We start from the raw sequence: 20,710 nt of genomic DNA on the forward strand, positions 1-20,710 counted from the left end.
CACTGCAACCTCTGCCTTCCTGGTTCAAGCCATTTTCCTGCCTCAGCCTTCAGAGCAGCTGGGATTACAGGTGTGTGCCACCACTTCCAGCTAATTTTTGTATTTTTAGTAGAGATGGGGTTTCACCATGTTGGCCAAGCTGGTCTCGAACTCCTGACCTCAAATGATCCTCCTGCCTTGGCCTCTTAAAGTGCTGGGATTACAGGCGTAAGCCACTGTGCCCGGCTCTTTATCACTTTTTTAATTTGAGTAGACACTGTCCACTGACATCAATTCCCATTTCTAGATCAGTGGCTCCATGGCCTCTTCACTGAAGTGTTCAGGGAAAAGCAGCGAGCCTCTGGCAGAGGGCTTTCTAGTTTCTGTGGTCCTTGTGGACCTCACGTGTGTGACATTCATGAGGGGAGGGCTACAGTGGGGAGCCTTCTCAGAGAAGCTGCCCTGCTGTGTGCACCACCCCGCCTGCAGCCACTCCTCCAGCCGCCGCGCATCCCTGACCCAGGATAGTAGGCAGGGTCAGTGGAGCCACGGGGATGGTGCAATTCTAGGCATAGAGAACACTGCTTGTTTTCCTTTTAAAAAAACTTAATATTCAGTGATGTCCTCTATTTTTTATTCTGTGCAATGTTTTCAAAATAAGTTTTTCATAAATTTTAAAATAAGTTTTTCATACATTTTGATTAAGTTTGTAGGGAGGCAGAATGTCAGAATAAAAGGGGCAAGGGAAACATTTTCTAACCGATGCGTGATCAGGGCTAGATCACACATGACTGGAGCTGGATGAGTTTCTCCATCTCAGCACGAGTGGCATTTGGGTCTTTGTTGGGGAGGCTGTCAGGTGCGTGGTACGACGTTTAGTAGATCCCTGGCCTCTACTTACTAGATGCCAGCGGCACTCCCTAACCCAATACATGATCACCAAAAATGTCTGCAGATATCGCCGAATGTCTTCTGGGAGTCCAAGTCACCCCAGTTGGGAACCACTGAACAAGATTACGATCAAAATTGGTAGGCAGGGAGACAAGATACTGATAATAAACTTCCCAGTGGTTTCAGATAGAATAACGAAGGCAGGACATTTGTCGTAGGTACTAGAGACACACCATTTAAAGAGGCAGACAAAGCCTCATTATGATGTGAGTTTAGACTAGCTCCTCTATAATTATAGATAGATACAAAGATAGATGATTGATACTGACTATCCTCTATACAATAGTTTCACACAGAATGAAGGAAAAAAATCTGTAAAGACCCCAACCCAATGCCTTGAGCAAACTGGAGTGTTTCTACCTCCAGAGATCTGATAAGCACAAGATGAAATTATGCTCAAACTGCCCATATTCCTGTGAGTTACCTTGGTTTGCATAAGGTGACTCAATTAGGGCCACACACCACCCCAGAGTGCTGGCCAGCCCTCCTATTAACTGGACAGGCACGTCCTTGGGTTAGGTGATGAGGGAGGTGGGGTAGTTCTGCAGTTGGCCCTGCCCATACATTCTTAATGATGGTCTTAAATCTCAAGGTAAAAGCCCAAATTAATCTAAGTTGAAAAATAAACAGGAAATGTACTTACATCTTCTTTGAGAAAAACACAGTTTAAATGGCTCCTAAATGAATGCTTCCTCACTAAGGAAATCAGAGGAAACGCATTTTCAGTCTGGCAGCAGAATGGCTGTGAGCCTCTCAAAGGAAGTTGCTGGGATTCCTCTATGGCCCTCAATTGCCTGACACCTTGGTTGGAGAAAGTTTGGTGACGTCAAATGGAGTTCCAGAATGGGATATGCTGCCCAGTATAGGCCAACAGGGGCCGGGCAATGTGCTGGAATCCCAAATCAGTGCAGGGCAAACTGAATGTCATCAATTGCTCTGTCTTCAACGCAGATCAAAATACATCTCCGTTGAATGTGGGACTCACAGCAGGACCAATGATGGAGTATACATGCTGCCTGAAGTCCAGGAATGCATGTTTATAGATACAAACGTTGAAGCGCTGCAATCTGTCCCCATGCCCCGCCAGGGAGCCGACAAAACGAGCACATGTGAAAGTATTCACAGGCAGCTCATTAAATCCACACTGTTCACTTATTAATTTCCATTAATTGCTTTATCTGGGCTTTAGATGAGAAGATGTTACTAGCATGAATTTAGTCCTCAAAGATAATTTGGCCCAGAAGTCTCTCAATGAAAGTATGGACATTCTCTCTCTCTCCCTCCCTTGCCCACACACGCACACACACACACTCCACTGGCTAAGAATCAACGAAGCCTTCAAAACCACACACTCTCTCCATATTGACAGTATATGGTTATTCACAAATCAGTAGGAATAACATCATATCTCCTTACTGATCTGAACTTGTTTCATAATCATCTACAGAAAGAAAACAGCCATAAGACAGTACACCGGCTGGGTACGGTGGCTCACGCCTGTAATCCCAGCACTTTGGGGGGCCAAGGCGGTTGGACCACCTGAGGTCAGGAGTTCAAGACCAGCCTGGCCAACATGGTGAAACCCCATCTCCACTAAAAATACAAAATTAGCCAGGCATGGTGGCGGGCACCTGTAATCCCAGCTACCCGGGAGGCCGAGGTAGGAGAATCGCTTGAACCTGGGAGGTGGAGGTTGCAGTGAGCTGACATCATGCCACTGCACTCCAGCCTGGGCAACAAGAGTGAAACTCTGTCTCCAAAAAAAAAAAAAAAAAAAAAAAAAAAGACAGTACACCATCTCTCCTTGTCAACAAGTAATTTTTCCTTAAAAATAAAAAAAAAAAACCCAGAAACACAGAATATGTTCTTCTTTAGCCAGCCTTCTCCACCCTCTCTTGCCCCTTGCCAACCAGCACAAAAAAGAAAATACAAAACTGATTTATTAGAACCAGAGCAGGGTTACAGCCGTTGGCTGGATCACTGTTTATGTCTATAATGCTTGTTGCTGAAACAGGAAGCTCTAAAAATCACTCAACCATTATTTCTCTTGCAGGCACTTTCTGATTGATAGTCTTCTGTCCTGACCAAAAAGAAATGTCTCCACCAAACACAAGCTGGCTGGCAAGGAAGGGGTTGAGGGTGGGTGGAGAGAAGTACAGCTTCTGCCCATCAAACTATAAAATATTGTTCATACAAATAACCTCAATTTTAAAAAGCTGTGTGACACCATCAGCAATGCCTGACACTTCATAAAATCAGCAAGAAAACTATGAAGGGATCAACTGCGAAACTGCTTGTTGCAAGCACAAGCAGTTTTCAAGAAAGCTTTTCCTGCTACTCCTTGCCATGACTGGGCCACCCCAGGCTTTAAGCAGGGCAGGGAGCAACTTGCTTTAGGAAAGTATTGCTACCCTTTTATTGGTAAATGGGAAACAGAATGAGAAACCTGGTCTCTAGAGATGAATTCTACATCAGACCATGGATGCAAGCTTTTGACCTGCCCATCGAAAAGCAGTATTTGTTAGGGCTGGTTGAGGCTTGGTATATCAGAGACTGGGTCTTTATTCATCTATATTTGCTCGCAGTGAGATCTGAATACAGATTTCAGTATACATATTATTTTAAAGTGTAGATCAGTATGTAACAGAAAGAAGTGGGAAAATGGGAAAGTTGATTTTAATATAACACATGTCTTTTCCTTATATTCTTTCCAGGAGATCTGACTGCCAGTTTATACCATGAACATTATCCGTGAAATGAATCTGGGGTGGTCAGATGAATTTTTCCTTCTTCTATTATATGAATCTGTAATAGAATAGAGAAGGACTTGGATCCTTCAATAATACTGAGAGTCATTCAGATCATCTCTTGGTTAACAACCGCTACACAAAGCCAAGCCATGTCTCTTTGTTTAGAATATTGGTACCGTTTATCCTTCCCTAATGCACCTTCTCTTCCTCTTGACCACAGTCTTCCACTCACCTGAAAGGCAACCTCCCACACTTTACCCCAAATAATGTAAAATAATTTAAGAATGAAAATGCCTTAAGCAACTAACGTTACACAAATATGCAATAACCCAGATTGTGACAGGATAAATATTATGTCTGGGAAGATATTCACAGAAAGAACATACTGAAGGAATTTCAATGTGTTGGGAAAGGATATTATTTTGTAAGTGGGCAAGATTAAAGCTTCCAGGGAGGTCAATGTAAACACAAGTTCCGCCAAGAAACTCAGCGCCAACCTGACAGGCCACAGAACACTTGGCCTCACAGGGCTGGGTGTGGAGCGAAGCGACTGTCCTTTCAATGACAGAATAGGCCCCTCCCCTTTACCCGTGATGGCATGTATGCGTACCTGATGGTCATCCAAAGGCCTGGCTAGTGGTTTCTAGGGGATCTACTTTCTTAATTATACGAACCAGACCCCGGCGATAACAAAAACACAGGTGTTACCAAAACAGCACAGGTTCAAGAAAATGTCTAGCTCATCTGTACGTGTATTTATTCATTTTCGGGTGTCTACTATGTGTGGCATAGGGCTAAGCTGGCCCTCCACGATCAATGCAAAGTTTGCAATTCACAAATTTTTGGCTTGGGGTCCGCGGATCCCCAGAAGGTCCATATACGAGTTCTGGCAGCCTAGAAACTGAAATAATATAAGAAATTCTGTGTGTACGTGAACACATCCTTTTTTTTTTTTGTCCTTGGAAAAAGCCTTCCAAAGGATTTTCAAAAGTATCTATGATGTTCCCAAAAGATTAAAAATCATACTCTAAGAAAAAATTAGAAAGCAACGTGCAGCAGACTCTCTTTCCTCCTGCATAAACGACGCAGCTGAAAATGCAGTCGGGGAGATTTCTTGTCTGGTTCTGAAATGAAATTACTAAAGCTGTATTTCCTGATTGATCAGTTATTCTCTGACTGATTAAATACTCCAACAGGGATAAAGCAGTCACAGGTTTCATTGCTAAAATTTCTTTTTCTTTTTCTTTTTTGAGATGGAGTTTTGCTCTTGTCGCCCAGCCTGGAGAGCAGTGGCGCGACCTCGGCTCACTACAACCTCCACCTCCTGGGTTCAAGTGATTCTTCTGCCTCAGCCTCCCGAGTAGCTGGGATTACAGGCACCCGCCACCACACCCAGCTAATTTTTGTATTTTTTGTAGAGATGGGGGGTGTTGCCATGTTGGCCAGGCTGGTCTTGAACTCCTGACCTCAGGTGATCCACCCACCTCCGCCTCCCAGAGTGCTGGGATTACAGGTGTGAGCCACCGTGCCCGGGCACCAATTGCTAAAATTTCTTAAATTTCTCTCAGCTGAAGCCATGATACACCTTCTTGGCATTCTAAAGGTGGCAGGTGATGTAGCACTTGTCTCAACTGCAGATGTAAACTGATGTAAGCTGCTCAGCGAATTCGTTTCACCCAAGAGAATTCCTTTTGCCCCTGAACTTCAATTTTTTGGGGGTGTCATGGAGTCCCAGTCCATTTGGCTAAAATGTAAATTGTTCTGAACAACAACCTCTGTGCTCACATGACCTCTGGAGTTCAGCCCGGTCCCCAGAGCTCCCTAACCCTCATCTACTGGGAGTTCCTATCTCTTCCTCCTTTGTAAAGGAGCGGTCGATTTACATGGAGATACTGAATCAAAGAGAGAAACATTCCAAGGGTGAGATACACTCTGAACCAAGATTTAAACTGCCAGGGAGAAAAAGGAGGGAATGGAAGAAAAGAGAGAAGGTTCAGGCTTCTACGGGGCCAGTGTAGCCAGCAAGGCCGTCAAAGCCGGACAGGCAGGTTTTCCCAGTTACGGACTGAACCCGAGGTTAGGAGCTGTGATCCTGGACGGCAGCCAGCGCCCAGATAGATCCGTTTTGTAGAACAGAGAAAAACCCTTCCATGTTCAACCTCTGGCAGTTTCTACGAGGTTTACAATCCCCATGGACTGGCAGCTGGTCACAGAAAAAGAACTTCTTTTTCTACCTTTCATTTTGCACCACGTACTAGGCCCCTTGGAGAATCCATCAGACTGGTGGCTTTTGACAGAATTCAAAATTGGCACTGAAAGTGTGGATGAGCCAAGAGCCAGGGCCTTCTGAGCCATGGCGTGGTGTGTCCATGCCAAGGGTATATTTTCAAGCACATTTTCAAAAACAGAAAATGAAACAGTTGTCTTAAGATCACTTAATAAAACATAATGAAACTTTTAAAGGATAAGATTCAGTGAGGAAGATTAAGACTAATTGTTAAAATTAGTCAGAATCATCTGCTGTCTTCCTAATGGGAAGCAAATTGCAAAAAAAAAAAAAAAAAAAAAAAGGAGAAGAAGAAAAAAGAAAGAAAAAAATCTGGCAGGCTTTGGTGTTGACACTTAGACTTGAAAGAGAAAAATCAAATTATATTTTATGACTATGGAAAGAAATTATAAGACAGAGTCAAATCAGGCCTTCAGACAGCTCGTTTAGTTTTGTAGTGCTGACCAAAAAAAAAAAATACATATATATATATATCTCTCTCTCTCTCTCAAGACCAACAATATTCATATCCATAGTAATTACAATTAGGTCAAATGTTCCATTAGGGTTCCTATATTTTTTATTGCTTATTATCACTGGTGGGAAGGAGAGTCTGTTCAAAATATTGTCCGTTTATGGCATTTCAATTAATTTTCTCATTCCAGAGTATGGGAAGACAGCCCAGCCTTGGTTGCAGCTATTTTACTTTTTGGGGTTTATGCAAACTCAAGGGCATACTGGCACAAATCCTGCAGCCAAATGCAAACACTCCACACCTTGGGGAAACAGTGCACTGTTACCCAAGTAAACACAAGCACCTATTAGTCACCCACTCAAAACAGAAATGGCCAATGAGGGATGCAAGATCAGCCATCAACGCCAGAAAAGAAAGCACGCTGCTTTCAAAATCTCATTTTTTTTATTATCACTGATTTACTGTGCATTGCCGGAAAGCCACCACTGAACTTCTTGTGGGAAAATGTCACTGGCACGTTTTTAAAACTTTTATGATCAAAACCTTACATGTAGACCCACACAGACGCATAGTATGATGATAATACTTTCTCTAGAAAAGCAATTCAATGATACTTAGCTATTGATTCCTAACAGCAGAAATCCACAAGAACTGAATTAAGAGAGTTAGCTAGGCTGATGGGCATGGACCAGGTTGTGGGGCCTTTGTTTTTTATTGGCTTCTCACTCGCTCTGCCAGCTACTCATCTGAAGCCTTTAAGATGTTTTCTAGACACACATCTCTGAATCATAATGCAAATTCCATTTACTGAAAGGTGGGGACTTTTAATACGACAAGGGAACCCATTTAATGACTTATGCTTTTATATCTTATAGCATCACTCATGCTTTCAAAAAGTGGATATAATTTTCTTTGCATTGCCCTATTATTAATATAGTACTATGAATATAAATTTTCAATCACATTATATAAATTTTTTATTTTCTCCAGCTATGATTCTATTATGAAAGTGCTCCGGATAGCTAGGATAGCAAAAATAATCACCAAAATAATCAACACACATTTACCCCTTTCTCCTTTCTGACTAATCAAATTCTCTGAGAACTGAGATTTTCTTGTTTTTAAACGCCTTTTTAAAGAGTAATAATTTCTGTTATTTTAAATGTTGTTTGATTGGTGCTTCCATTTTTTTCAATACAAGAACTATTACTGTTATTTAGGTATTTACCGTAAGTCTTTTTATTATACTTGCAATAACCTTGTAAGCTTAATCGGTACTATATTACAAAAAATGAGTTTAAAAAACTATCTTACCTCCTTCAATTAAACTTTTAGTACTTGTTGCTGTTTATAAAATATGATTTGGTTCTTACAATGTAAAGAAAACATAATACTTGAAAATAATTGGAAACCAGAGAAAATTACAATAAGCCGAGATTCCTATTTCTGCTCTAATGCTTTGATAACGGGTTAAAGGCAAGGAAAAATAAAACCACACATGGAGCTGAACTAATGCAACAATTTCTTGGATAATCCAGTCTCTAATATTATTAGTATCTAAAATTTTAACCAGGCCCAACCTCTCCTCCTAAATAAGGCATTCAAAAGAAATACAACAGGAAGATCACACTGCCATCAATGGTACTAACATTATTTCTTCATGTCTTTTTCTAAAAAGGTAAGCTTGCTTGAAACCATGTTTCAACATCATACACTAGAAATCCCTAAAATTATTAGAAATGGTCATTCGAAACTCTGTCACTTTTCACAGATAGCCCACAGATCATAAGTCAACAGTTTCCATTAAACAGCTTTTGTATTGTTATCCAAGAGAGAACCCTCACTGTAATTGTATAATCCTAGTTTCCATTAAGGTAAATTTTATATTTTTTGCATTTTAATAAAAATCTCAAGAGTTTCTTTGAAATTCACAATTCCTACGTTGCATGTTCCCAATCAGCCTTAAATCAACTCAGTAACATAAAGCAATAATATAGAGATTCTGCTAAAAATATTAAACTTCGAATAAATATTTTTTAAGAGCTGGACATAGCAATAAGAACATTGAGACAGACCGAGTTTCTAGGGATTCCATTACAGAAATCACTAGAATTTTGAAAGAGGGGTTTGTTGCCATGAAACGTGTTTCAAGCATAGTTTTGACAGATAACGTACCTCTTCCACTTCGACCGACAAACCTGAGGTCATTAAATCTTGCAACTTGGTTCTTCATGGCTGCGGTGGCATTTCTAAGCTCAGCCGAGTAGTTTTCATCATTGCCGGCCATCACAGTGACCAGAGTGCCATCTGGAACATCCCCTAGGGCCACCACCTAAACACCAGTCAAGGGACAAATGCAGACATCAGGAATGTTATACATACACTTTTAGGGCATTTGTGTAGTGATTATTCTAAAATTAATTGTATATTCAATGATTTTTTTTAGGTTGCAGAGGAATAGCAATGATAACTCAAGCAAAACAACAGAAAAGTTATAATGGGAAGACACTTTTTTATTATATTTGAGGTTGGTGCAAAAGTAATTGCGATGTTTGCAATTTTTAATTCCAAAAACTGCAATTACATTTGCACCAACCTAATACATTATACGTAACTATATGTAAATTTTCAAATAATGACACATATACTAAATTTACCTAATAAAGCCAGATTAGGTCATATAGCACAGTTGGAACAAGACGAACCATAGCAAGATGTCAAGGATTTTGAGAAGCTATGTCGTCTCCTGAATACAATAATCTCTTCTTAATTCCTCCCATTTGAGAAACAGAACATCCTGTGTTCGTAAGTTTATAATCTAACCCATCTTTTACTTGCTCAGACCTCCACTAACAGGCTGAACAAGGCCCATACTTTACTTTTAGAAAACAAAACAGAACAAAAACAAAACAAAACAAAACAACTTATTTCTGCTAAAAGTAGATTTCATCTTGCTGACGATTCTTAAGTACTTAAACTGTCCCTCTATAGTTCATCTTTGATACCTCCTACTTGCTCCTATTATCTTGAGTTTTACTAGCAATGAATTCCAGCACACAGGGAAGAAAATCAGAAATGTACCCTTCGTTTACTAATTACAAAATCAACAGACCTCAGACAGACGGGACATTCACTTCTGTGCACTCCCCTCAATTCCGGGGTAGAATTGAGTTGTATTTTTATATCTGTGAGTCCCAAGGTGTGTAAACTCATATCCTCACAGATGCCTGAGGTTTTCCGCTAGCCCAGCTGATCTTGACCAGGAATTTATTTAATGTAACTGAATAAGCATGAAGTCTTATCAGGGATATTGGAGAAAACTGGTAGATAAATATTTTTTATACTCAGGTAGTTAAGAAAATGAATTTCAAAGTAAAATACTCTAAAGAGCATGACCTAAAGATACTTCGAACAATAGTATCAATTTCTTGGTTATCATTGAGGCCTTCTAGAAACTATTTTCTTGGTCTAGACATTTATTATTGGCTATATTTCCTTTGTTTCTATTTTTCAAAGCAGTCACACAACTTCAAATTGAAATGCCCCAAGCTGTATTTATTCTGATCATTTCTGACATTCTTTATGGTAAAGTCAGTAGTGACATTTATATTACTCATTCCAATTACATCATCATTTTTGGTTGCTGTTTTTGAATTGGTAACAGTAAAGCATTCCTCAACCTACTGTTATCACTCCTTCCTCTGCCTCCTACTTCCCAATTTTTACCTTAATAATTGCTATATAATTTTTCTGTAGCATATATTTTCAGGCCTCTTTTTCTATATGTAAAAAAGGCTGCCATGGACTCACTTGTATGATATCAAAGTCATGTTTCTCAAGATCCCCATTTTCATGATCTGCCCAGCCATCACCCTTTCCCTTGGCCTCCAGATGACTATCTACTGTTTTTACTCAGTAGAACTGCTTCAGTCGTTGTGGCACAGAACATGAACTAACTCACTATGAGAGATGAGCATACTTCCAACCCCAAGACTACAGCAGGGTAATCTAGTCTCATAGAAACAGGGAGGCATTTTCCTCTATTTTATCCAACTTGCACTGCCAAACGAGGTCTGGGCCTTTTATCTCTCTTTTTAATCCTTTCATTGCAATTGTTGGACATGTTTTCCATAGAGGAGAGTTTAAAACTCTGCTATTTATTCCCCGAGCACCCTCTAATTAGCTATTTAGTTCCCATAATAAGTGTGTTTGTTGCCATTTAATTAAGAGCAGTGATACGACAATTCCCTTTTTGTTTTAAAAAGATATCACTAAAATAAATCTCCCTGATCAGTTATTTGGTTATTGTTACTGTTTTTTTTTTTTTTTTTTTTCTATTCCCGAAAAATGGGCTTGCTTTATTTTGCTCTTTTAAGTCTCTTACAACGAATTTTCCCCTTTTTTTCATGATTCTCACTTCCCTTTGTAAAGTTAGCTCACAGTGTTGAAATGCCCTTTTTGAACACATATTTTTACTTCCTCATCCTCCTCTCCCTGTGGTAACCCAGGCTTCTCTATTTTAAGTCAGTATTCAGAAGGTATACAGAGACTGCCTCGACGACGTGGGTTTCAAACTGAATAACTCATTGTTGGGTCTGGATCTGTAAAAAGGTGAAAATAAATAAATCTTGTTTTATAACTACAGGAATGGATTCTGAATTATCTGCCTCCTACTGCTGTTCCCCTCACAGTGCTCCAAGCCTGGTGCCTCTCTCATCTTTCCAATACTATTCTCATTAGTAATTTGGCAAATTCACGAGACCTTCGCCAAGTCGAAACAAACATAGGATAAAATTATCATGGAGGCTAAATAAGAAAAGGTTGTTGATGTTGGAATTTAAGAAGAAAAAAAATTAGAAGTTTAACTCCCACTCCTCTCTCTCTCTCTTTTTTTTTTTTTTAAAATGCAGCAGAATCAATGATATTTGGGCACCTACATATCATTTACTTGGCCTTGTATTGATCTCTGAGGGATTTTTTTTTTTGGTACGAGGGTGGGGGTGGGTAAAGGGGAACTATTAAATCCAGGGCAATTTCATTAATAACGTATATTGCCCAATTGTTAACAAGCATACTCAAGCCAGGTTAAAGAAGTTTTTTTTTTAATTTAAAACTAACATGTGTGCTAATTTGATACAGGTTTTTTCACTGATGGGCAAATGGAGAGAATGTAAAAATATCTAACTTCAAACTGAAAAAAAGAAACAACTGGAATGAAAAGCTATAAACAATAGGTAAGGAAACACAAACATTTACATTTTAACACAGACCAAACAGGCAAGAAGGGACTTGCTGGCCAAAGAGATCTCATTTACTTCTCTGTTTTTAAAGTATCAGGAAGTTGGGCCAAATATCAACTCTCTTCTGTACCACATGGACCTCCCAATACTGTTCTTGGCTAGCCTGTTCACAGTTCAAACTGGCATTTTAAACCAGTTCTAATTAGGTTGAAATTACAGTTACAATTCATTTACTTCAAATCCCTTAACCTTGCAGTGTTTCAAAGAAGGCTGTGGAGTGGAACATAGAATTCAGCTGAGATGACATTTAAGGCATAGCTAGGGACTGTGATCTTGCCGACAAATATATTACTTATTTCCTTTTTATGAAAAGAATATTACCATCAGAATCCAAGGCCTCTGAACTTCCTTGCTGAAGGCATGTTTACGTCTTTGGACTGTGGTGTACCAGAGCCTAAACAAGCTATAAGACCATGGTATTACCAAATACATCCTAAGTCATCAAAACAGCTCTTTAGGCTACTTCTGTAAATACAGCAAAACACACAGCAAATGTAAGGTTTTCTTAGTAGTAAAAAACAAGTATCTCTCATACTCTATAAATAAAGGTGTTCCATGGGAGGGAAGGAGTAGGGGGAGAACAGGTTGGGGTTCAAAATAAGCAAGTAGGGTTATTGTAATCTATTTTAAAGAAAATTCATAATTTTAAATCTCTCTTTAGTTCAGAAGATTGACATAGAGGATTTTCCTACAGAACTTCAGGATACTCCTAAGAAGCCCTTCAATGATCGTTTCATCAATATCATCGGGCCTTATCATTGTTTCACATTTGCTTCTCTTTATCATGGGGAATATAATAATTATTTACTGGTTAACTTCCTAGGGAGATTGCCTGCGGCTTATTTAAGATCCAAATTTTAAAGTAATAATTTCTGTTGAAGCTGCTTGGGAGGTGGTTGGGTGGGCGGATAGAGTGAAGCCAGGGACACACAGTAAATGAGCCCAGGATGTAGGCAGGTTTTGATGTTTTGCTTGCTTTTATCCCTAATGTTTTATCCCTTCACGTTTGCTGTCTCACTGAACGTTTTGTCTATTCTTCTAGTTATGCAGTGAGCAGGTCTCCTGGAGGAAGAAGCCTCTTTTTATGAGGATTGGGGTGGTGACAGATATTAATCAAATGGTCTGATTTCTCTGCTATCCTTTCCTTTCCCCCAAATGTTCTCAGGGGACCTGCTTGAATGTTTTTCAAGAGATCTGTATTTTGATTTTTAGTAGCCTATAGATTATCACTCAATAAAACAAATTGTTTTTAAGTGAATTGCCAAAAATCATTTTAAAAAGGAAACTCTATGATTATGGTTTCTGCTAGAAATAATTCTGACGGCTCATAAAAGCAATATGTGTAATTTTTCATTTTTTAGAAGAAAATAAATACTTTCATGTAATGACTTGAGACTCTGAATTGCTCCAATTCCTGAAGATTCTTTATTAATCATTTAGTCTTTTAATATATTTGAGTGTGGGTTTCCTGGCAGAGGAGGGAGTTCAGAAGAGACCCTGATTTTCACCCCAAAGGAAGCCACAAATCTCTTGGAGCCCTAGTGCATTGGGGCAGCCAGGTTTTAATGGCCTTTGGTGGTTATCAGCCCGTCTTGCCTCTGCTCTTTATCTGATAGTGACCCCATGGCCCAACCCTGTTGGTCCCCTCTCAATGCGGGTGCCCTAAAGAGTCACCGCTGATTCCATTTATGCAAAGGGTTAGAATGATTTAAAAGTAAAATGGTCTCCCAAACCCAAATCTAAGTAAACGAAGGGAGGGAAAAAAGAGTCAAGCAACCCGCCACGTTCCTTCTCCTCATTTCCACCCCCACTAAAAAACAAAACAAAACAAAAAACTGCTTTTAGAAAAGTGAGTGGAAAAAGAGGCAAATCTGTAGACAAAGCCAACTGCAAATTTCGTTTTGTTTTAGAAATCACAATCTAAGTGTGGAAACTGTATAAAGCTTAAAAATAACCCCAACAATACTTTTTAAAAAAGTGAATATTATTCGTTGTAATAAGATCAAGACCCAGCTGAGGCCTGGATCTATAAAAAACTTAATCTCCCCTTAAAGGGGACAATTAAACTTTTTTTTTTTTTTTAAGTAGCTTTACACTGGGAACCACCTGCCTTGATTAGCCCTTTAAAAGAACAGGAAATGACCTGCACTGATTTTACTTAGTCGCATCTTTTCAAACCCACCAAAGACAAAACAGAATCTCCACTGCAGAAATTAAATTCCTACTGCTTGCTGCTAGGGTAGTAGGGTGGTTGTTTAGAAACGCCTGGGGTTGTTTTCATACCCCTGTTGAAGGCCAAGGTTTTTCAAGGCAGCTGAAAGCTCTTGGGATGATCAGGGGTGAAAAGCGAAGGGAGACCTTTGGAGCCGCTGCGCTGAAGTCTCCAGCTACGCGCCGCCCCCTCCTCTAGCAGGAAAGCGGGCCGCTGGGACCCCCAGCTCTCCAAAGACAGCCTCTTCACCTTTCGCTGCCCCGGGCTTAATCTAGGTGAGGTGATGATAGCATTCAGAACGGTTCCGGGAAAAGAAACAGGATTCGCTACTTGCGGCTTCTGGCAGGAGCAGGCTAAAAAACTCAGAGAACTCTTCAGAAAACTTTTGCAAACTTAACTACGCCCGCTGTGGACTTTGGACATGCTAATTCCTATAGGGCGGCTGGAGAAGGGGGAAAGAAAATCCCTGACAGTTTCCCTTGTTAGTTTCTTTTCACTGACTTGAAGGCAGAAAAGTCTCACGATTTTATTTCCTGATGCCTTCATGTGAGGAAGACAAAATGGTTTGGGTGTTAATCCAGCGGTAGGGGCAGCAGTAAGTTAGCAGACGGGCTGTCTCTGCCGGGCTGGGTTATAACTTTTTCTACTTTGTATCAAAGCTAAGGCCCCTGCCAGGGAGGTTCCGACCGGCCCCCAGTGGATGTCTTTGGGGGCACCCTGATGTTTTCAGCCCTCCTGGGAGGCCGCCCCAGAAAGCTGAGACGAGTGCCTCCCGAGGGTCGCCACGGCAACACAGCATCCCCCCCGCACCCCAAGCTAGGAAGACCGACCCGGGGCTGCGGGGGCCCCTTTCTAGAATCCGGCCCCGCCCGCCTGGCCGCTGCCCTCGCGGATCTCCCCCGGCCTCGCCGGCCTCCGCCTGTCCTCCCACCACCCTCTCCGGGCCAGTACCTTGAAAGCGATGGGCAGGGTCTTGTTGCAGCGCCAGTGCGTAGGCAGCACGGAGCAGAGGAAGTTGGGGCTGTCGGTGCGCACCAGCTCGCCCGGGTGGTCGGCCAGCACCTCCACCATGCTGCGGTCGCCGCTCCTCAGCTTGCCGGCCAGGGCAGCGCCGGCGTCCGGGGCGCCCAGCGGCAACGCCTCGCTCATCTTGCCTGGGCTCAGCGCGGTGGAAGGCGGCGTGAAGCGGCGGCTCGTGCTGGCATCTACGGGGATACGCATCACAACAAGCCGATTGAGTTAGGACCCTGCAAACAGCTCCTACCAGACGGCGACAGGGGCGCGGATCTTCAGCAAGCAGCTCCCGGGAGACCAACATACACGTTCAGGGGCCTTTATTACTGCGGGGGGGCGGGGGTGGTTAGGGGAGGAGGGAGACTAAGTTACTAACAGCCCAGGAGGGGGAAAAGTTCTGGTTCTGCCGATCGGCCTCCGACCCAGGATGGGCTCCTAACAACCGACTGCTTAGTGCATTAAAAAGTGGAGACTATCTTCCTCGAATCTTGCTTGCAGAGGTTAAGTTCAGTCTTTGGCTGTTACAAAAGTTCCTGAAGGCAAAATTCTCATACACTTCCTAAAATATTTATGCGAAGAGTAAAACGACCAGCAAACACATTATTTGGAAGTTCCAGTAGTTAACGCCCGTCAGTTTTTTGCAGGTGAGTTTTGTCTAAAGTCCCAACAGAACACAAGTATCTCCCATAACAAGGCCGCTTTTATGCAAAACTGGCTTCAGTCCCGAAAAGCAAGAGCTGCGACTTCCAAAGGTCGTGCTACTAATGTATGTGCACGTATATATAAATATATACATATGCTCTACTTCATAAAATATTTACAATACAATCTGTGGAGAATTTAAACACAACAGAAATCCATTAATGTACGCTGCAGATTTTTTTAAGTAGCCTTGAAAATCAGCTTCAGTAGTTGGAGCAGTGCTGAACTAGAAGTACTTGTCATGTTCTCCGTTCACTCAATGAATTCTGTCAAAACGCTCAGTGCAGAAAATTCAGCGTTTCAAAGATCTTCAGCTAATCTTAATAATCATAAGAAGAAGGCCAAGTCGATTACACTCAGGGTACTACAGCTCTCCCACATCTGTGAACTCGGGTTTGGGGATGTTGGTTAAGTTTGTGGCTGGTCCTGTGGTTTGGTGGGAGTTGAGCAGCCGCAGAGTCACTCGCAACCACGCACTCTTCGGAAGCCAGCCACTGTCTACATCAGCTGGGTGACTCAGCCCCGACTCGGGCAGCAGCGAGACGATACTCCTCCACTGTCGCCCAGCGCCCGCCGGTTAGCTGCTCCGAGGCACGAACACCCACGAGTGCCGCGTAACCGCAGCAGGTGGAGCGGGCCTTGAGGGAGGGCTCCGCGGTGCAGATCGAAACAGATCGGGCGGCTCGGGTTACACACGCACGCACTCCCCGCCACGCACACTGCCACGCACACGCAACTTCACGGCTCGCCTCGGACAACAGCGCACTTTCTCCCGCTGTTGTAAAAGGAAAACAATCGGGGAAAAGTTCGCAGCCAGGAAAGAAGTTGAAAACATCCAGCCAAGAAGCCAGTTAATTCAAAAGGAAGAAAGAGGGGAAAAACAAAAACAAAACAAAACAAAAAAAACACAAAAAAAGGAAGGTCCAACGCAGGCCAAGGAGAAGCAGCAGAGGTTGACTTCCTTCTGACGTCCCTAGGAGCCCCGGGAAGAAGTGCCTGGCGGCGCAGGGCCGGGCAGCGTGGTGCCCTGGCTGGGTCCGGCCGCGGGGCGCCCGTCCCGCCCGCGCCCGCTGGCTCTATGAATGAGAGTGCCTGGAAATGAACGTGCTTTTACTGTAAGCCCGGCCGGAGGAATTCCATTCCCTCAGCTCGTTTGCATAGGGGCGGCCGGCGGCCAATCACAGGCCTTTCCGGTATCAGCCAGGGCGCGGCTCGCGGCCGCCGGCTCCTGGAATTGGCCCGCGCGCCCCCGCCGCCGCGCGCTACTGTACGCAGCCCGGGAGGGGAGTCGGCTGCCACCCCCGCGCCGCCCGCGCCCCCGCACCCACGCCTGCATGCTGGCCCGGGGCCCCGCCCGCGTGCGGACCCCTTCCCGCAGCCACACGCGGGCTTGTGCGGCTCCGCGAGTGGACACGGTCCGGAGACCTGGGAAAAGAAAGCAGGCCCCGCCGGCCCGAGGAGGGCCCGGCTCCGCGACCCGCTGCAGGCAGTCGCAGTGGCCGCCACGAGGCTCCCGAACCGGGGCTGCAGCCCGCGGGCGGCCCCAGATGCTGCGCGGCTGCCCAGGGCCAGGCCTCCGCTTCCAGGGCGCGGGTGCGACTCGGCCGCGGGGCCCGGGGGAGCCGCCCCGCGCTCCTGCACCGTCCGGCTGGCAGCTGCGGCGAAGCAGCGCTGATTCACTGCATGAGGCCGGACGGCGTCCGCGCGTGCCGTTTGCTCTCAGCGTCTTCCCTCGGGTCGGTTTCTGTAATGGGTGTTTTTTACCGCTACGCCTGGGCCGCGGCTCGATCCCGCCGCGCGCCTCACCCTTGCTGTGTGCGCCAGCGGCCCGCGAGGAGTTTCCTAGTCAGGAAAGACCCCAAGAACGCGCGACTGGAAGGAAAGTTGAAAGCAGCCGCGCGACTTGCTCCCGGGCCTCGTAGCGCCGGCCCCCGCAGCAGCCGGACAGCTCGCCCGGGCCCCGCGTCTCCCCTCAGGCTCCCCGGAAGCGGCCCCCGTTCCTCTCCCCGCCCCCGCGCGCGCGAGCGGCCCCAGGTGAAAACCCACCCCGGCTTCGCGCGCGGGCGGCCGCTTCCCCCTGCGCAGGTCCCCGTGGCGCTGCGGGCATTTTCGCGGAGCTCCGAGGGCCCCGCCCCCAGCCCGGCGCGCGCGGCCAACTCCGACCCCACCCGGTGGGGCCCTCCACGCCCTCCCTGCCGGGCTCTGCACCTCCCGGGGCCTCTCATTCACCCTGGGGCTGCGACCCAGTCCAGGGACTGGGACCCAGCTCCACCACGGGCTTCTTTGCGGTTCCCGCGGAGCCCCTCAATTCAGCTACCCGCGCGGGGGTTTCTTGCCCAACCCCACGAGGCCCCTGACACCCGCTCCTCTCTCCCCCAGGGCTAGGGTGCTGGGGCCGCTGCCGCGCAGGGACTGTCCCCGGGCGTTGCCGCGGGCCCGGACGCAGGAGGGGGCCGAGGCTGGCTGGCATGGAGGCCTTTCCCGGGCGGGCCAGGACTGCGCGGAGCTGTCGGGACGCGCCGCGGGCCCGAGCGGTCGCCAGGGGGCAGCAGCCGCCCTCGATGGACGCCGCGCGCAGCCCCGGGTGCGCCGGAACGCCCCCGACGGCGCGGGGCTCTGCGGCCCCCTTCGTGGCCTTCAGGTCGCCCGGGAAGAACTGGAGTTCGAGGAGAAAAGACAGGAAGCCGCCGCCAGAGCCCACTTGAGCTGGAGCGGCCACGGCGCGTCTCCGAGGTTCCAATCCGGAGTCGCAGCCGGCCGGGCTGGGGACCCTCGGACCGGGACTCCCCGCTGTGCAGCCCGGTCGGGGGTCTCTTCCCGAAGTCCCTGTGCCTGGGGCCCGCCTCTGCCCGTTTTTGGGTGTCTGTGCTCCAGGAGCCCGGGCTTCCGGGACTAAGGCGGGCGGCCCGCAGCCTCCGCTCCCCCGGGCACTGCCAGCACCCGAGTGCAGTTTTGTTTCAATGGACCTGGGGTCTCGGAAAGAAAACTTAGTATGTTTTTCTTTTAAAGTGATATTTTAAGTCTAATTACAGTTGTAAAATCCCCCAGACGTCCACTTTATAACTCTGTCCCTGAGCAGAGTGCATCGTGCCCGCCCGCAGGGGCCGCAGCGCCTTTGCCTGCGGGTTCGGACGCGGCCCGCTCGAGAGTCAAGTTGTGGGCAAGGGAAATCTTTTCGCCTGCTCTCCAATGCATTTCTCCGAGATCCTACCCAGGGCTCCTGGGGCCACCCCCAAGTGCATACCCCGGGACCCTCGAGTTGCGGGAGGGAACATGAGGGTGTAGCGGCTCCAAAAGTAGACTTTGACTCCAGGGGAAATAATAGACTCGGGTGATTTACCCCTCGGAGAGGTCCAGGGAGGCTCCTCTGGGTCTCGGGCCACTTGCCTAAAACCATGAACCCTGCGAGGGGGCTGCGAGTCGGACTGGGCTGCAGTCTCCCAGGAGGGGGTCAAGTTCCCTTATCGAGTAAGGAAAGTTGGTCCCAGCCTTGCATGCACCGAGTTTAGCCTTCAGAGGCAGCGTTGTGGGAGCTGCTCAGCTAGGAGTTTCAACCGATAAATCCCGAGTTTGAAGCCCGACAAAAAGCTGATAGCAATCAAAGCTTTTGCTCCTTGACTCGATGGGATCGCGGGGCATTTGGGTTTCCCGGGAGCGGCGCAGGCTGTAACTGCGCAGCGCGGTGCGCTCTTGAAAACAAGAAACAGACCAACCTCGGCCCCTCCTTACTGAGGATCTAAGATGAATGGAAAGAGGCACTGGCTCGGGGGACAGGGAACCCCTTAGTCTGCCGGGCATTTTACGGAGCCTGCACTCTCAAGGACAGCCATAGCGTGTACGAAGTGAGGAAATTCCTTTCCACCAACAGCGCTCATTTTAGCGACAATATAGAATTCCCCTTCCTTTGCCTGTCTGAGGGAGAAAGGAAAGGAAACATTCCCAGGTTCATTGCCAGTGTTTCCCTGGAGTAATGCTAGAATTTACCTTGTCATAATGCAAAATTTTTAAAAAATATAACGAAGCGATACGTTGGGCGGATGCTACGTGACAGATTTTCCCACATTTTGTTGCGGGGAGAGGGAGGGAGGAGAATTAAGAAAGGTTCACAACAGGAATGAAATGTAAGTTTCCGCAGTGGATTTTAAAAGTAGTACTTGGTTAGTTGGAAGAGAAATAATTTAATTGGAAAACAGTAACAGTTCATTGACGTTTTTCTTCTACAACTTTAGGTAAATAACTATAGGTGGTCTCAGAAGATAACTAAATATTTTACATTTTTGCTCTTACAAAAGCCTCCCCAAAACATGCATAAAGATGGGATTAGAATCTCAACAATTCTCTTAAAATTACCCTTTGCGAGCAATATATTTCCAAAATTACATTTGTAAAAATGTCATACGTCTAAAAGAATTATTTCTATTTTAAATGACCATTTACATTTTGAAAAACAATGTATCTTGCTGTGGTTTGGAACCAAATAGGTGCAGTTTGTATTGATGTCACAGGGATGGAAAACAGTTTTGATAAGGAGTAACATGTGTGTACAAATCACCTGCCATACACACTATCAGTTTTGAACACTGGAATTTAAACATTTTTTTCTTCTGAAGTGGCTTTGAGATTACTTCACTTTTCAAATCTAATTACTATGGGAGAGGGGAGAGCCCTTCGTTCTTCCATTACATCCTTCCTCCATCTGAATGTTTCTGTGGGATGCTATGGTTAATGTGTGATTATTTCACTTTCACTTCATAAATACATTGTGTACCTCACAAGTAGCAAGCTGAGGACATTTTAAAATTAATCTTTTTAAAATTTAGGAATGCTTAGTAAACACTTTAGTCTCATAACAATTTTGCATTACCACTGCTATAACACAGGTAATAAACTGGGCTGTAAGAGAAGCCACGCTGTATTTTGTTTTTAGAGAGTTGTATAGAGACATTTAATAGCAGCAGAATGCACCTATGGTAAACGCTGTAGAACTGAGGGTATCATTTAAGCTTTCATTGAAATATTTTATATGGTATAACATTTACAATATGGAGAACTGCTTTTAAG

At 45.1% G+C, this 20,710-nt stretch overlaps 1 protein-coding gene across 23 annotated transcripts in view; it reads right to left on the bottom strand.

Annotated features, from left to right (window-relative positions):
- The window catches only part of LOC105472675 (RUNX family transcription factor 1), a 1,100,727-nt gene that overhangs the window by 84,138 nt on the left and 995,879 nt on the right, over window positions 1-20,710 (bottom strand). For all 23 annotated transcript variants that reach the window (XM_071095679.1, XM_071095683.1, XM_071095678.1 and 20 more), the window contains 2 exons: window positions 14,885-15,138; window positions 8,597-8,753 (listed from right to left, as the gene is read on the bottom strand). In XM_071095679.1, the coding sequence (XP_070951780.1) occupies window positions 8,597-8,753; window positions 14,885-15,138 (411 nt within the window). The remainder of the gene's footprint in view (window positions 1-8,596; window positions 8,754-14,884; window positions 15,139-20,710) is intronic.

Source organism: Macaca nemestrina, chromosome 4, assembly GCF_043159975.1.
Source record: "Macaca nemestrina isolate mMacNem1 chromosome 4, mMacNem.hap1, whole genome shotgun sequence".
NCBI lineage: Eukaryota > Metazoa > Chordata > Mammalia > Primates > Cercopithecidae > Macaca > Macaca nemestrina.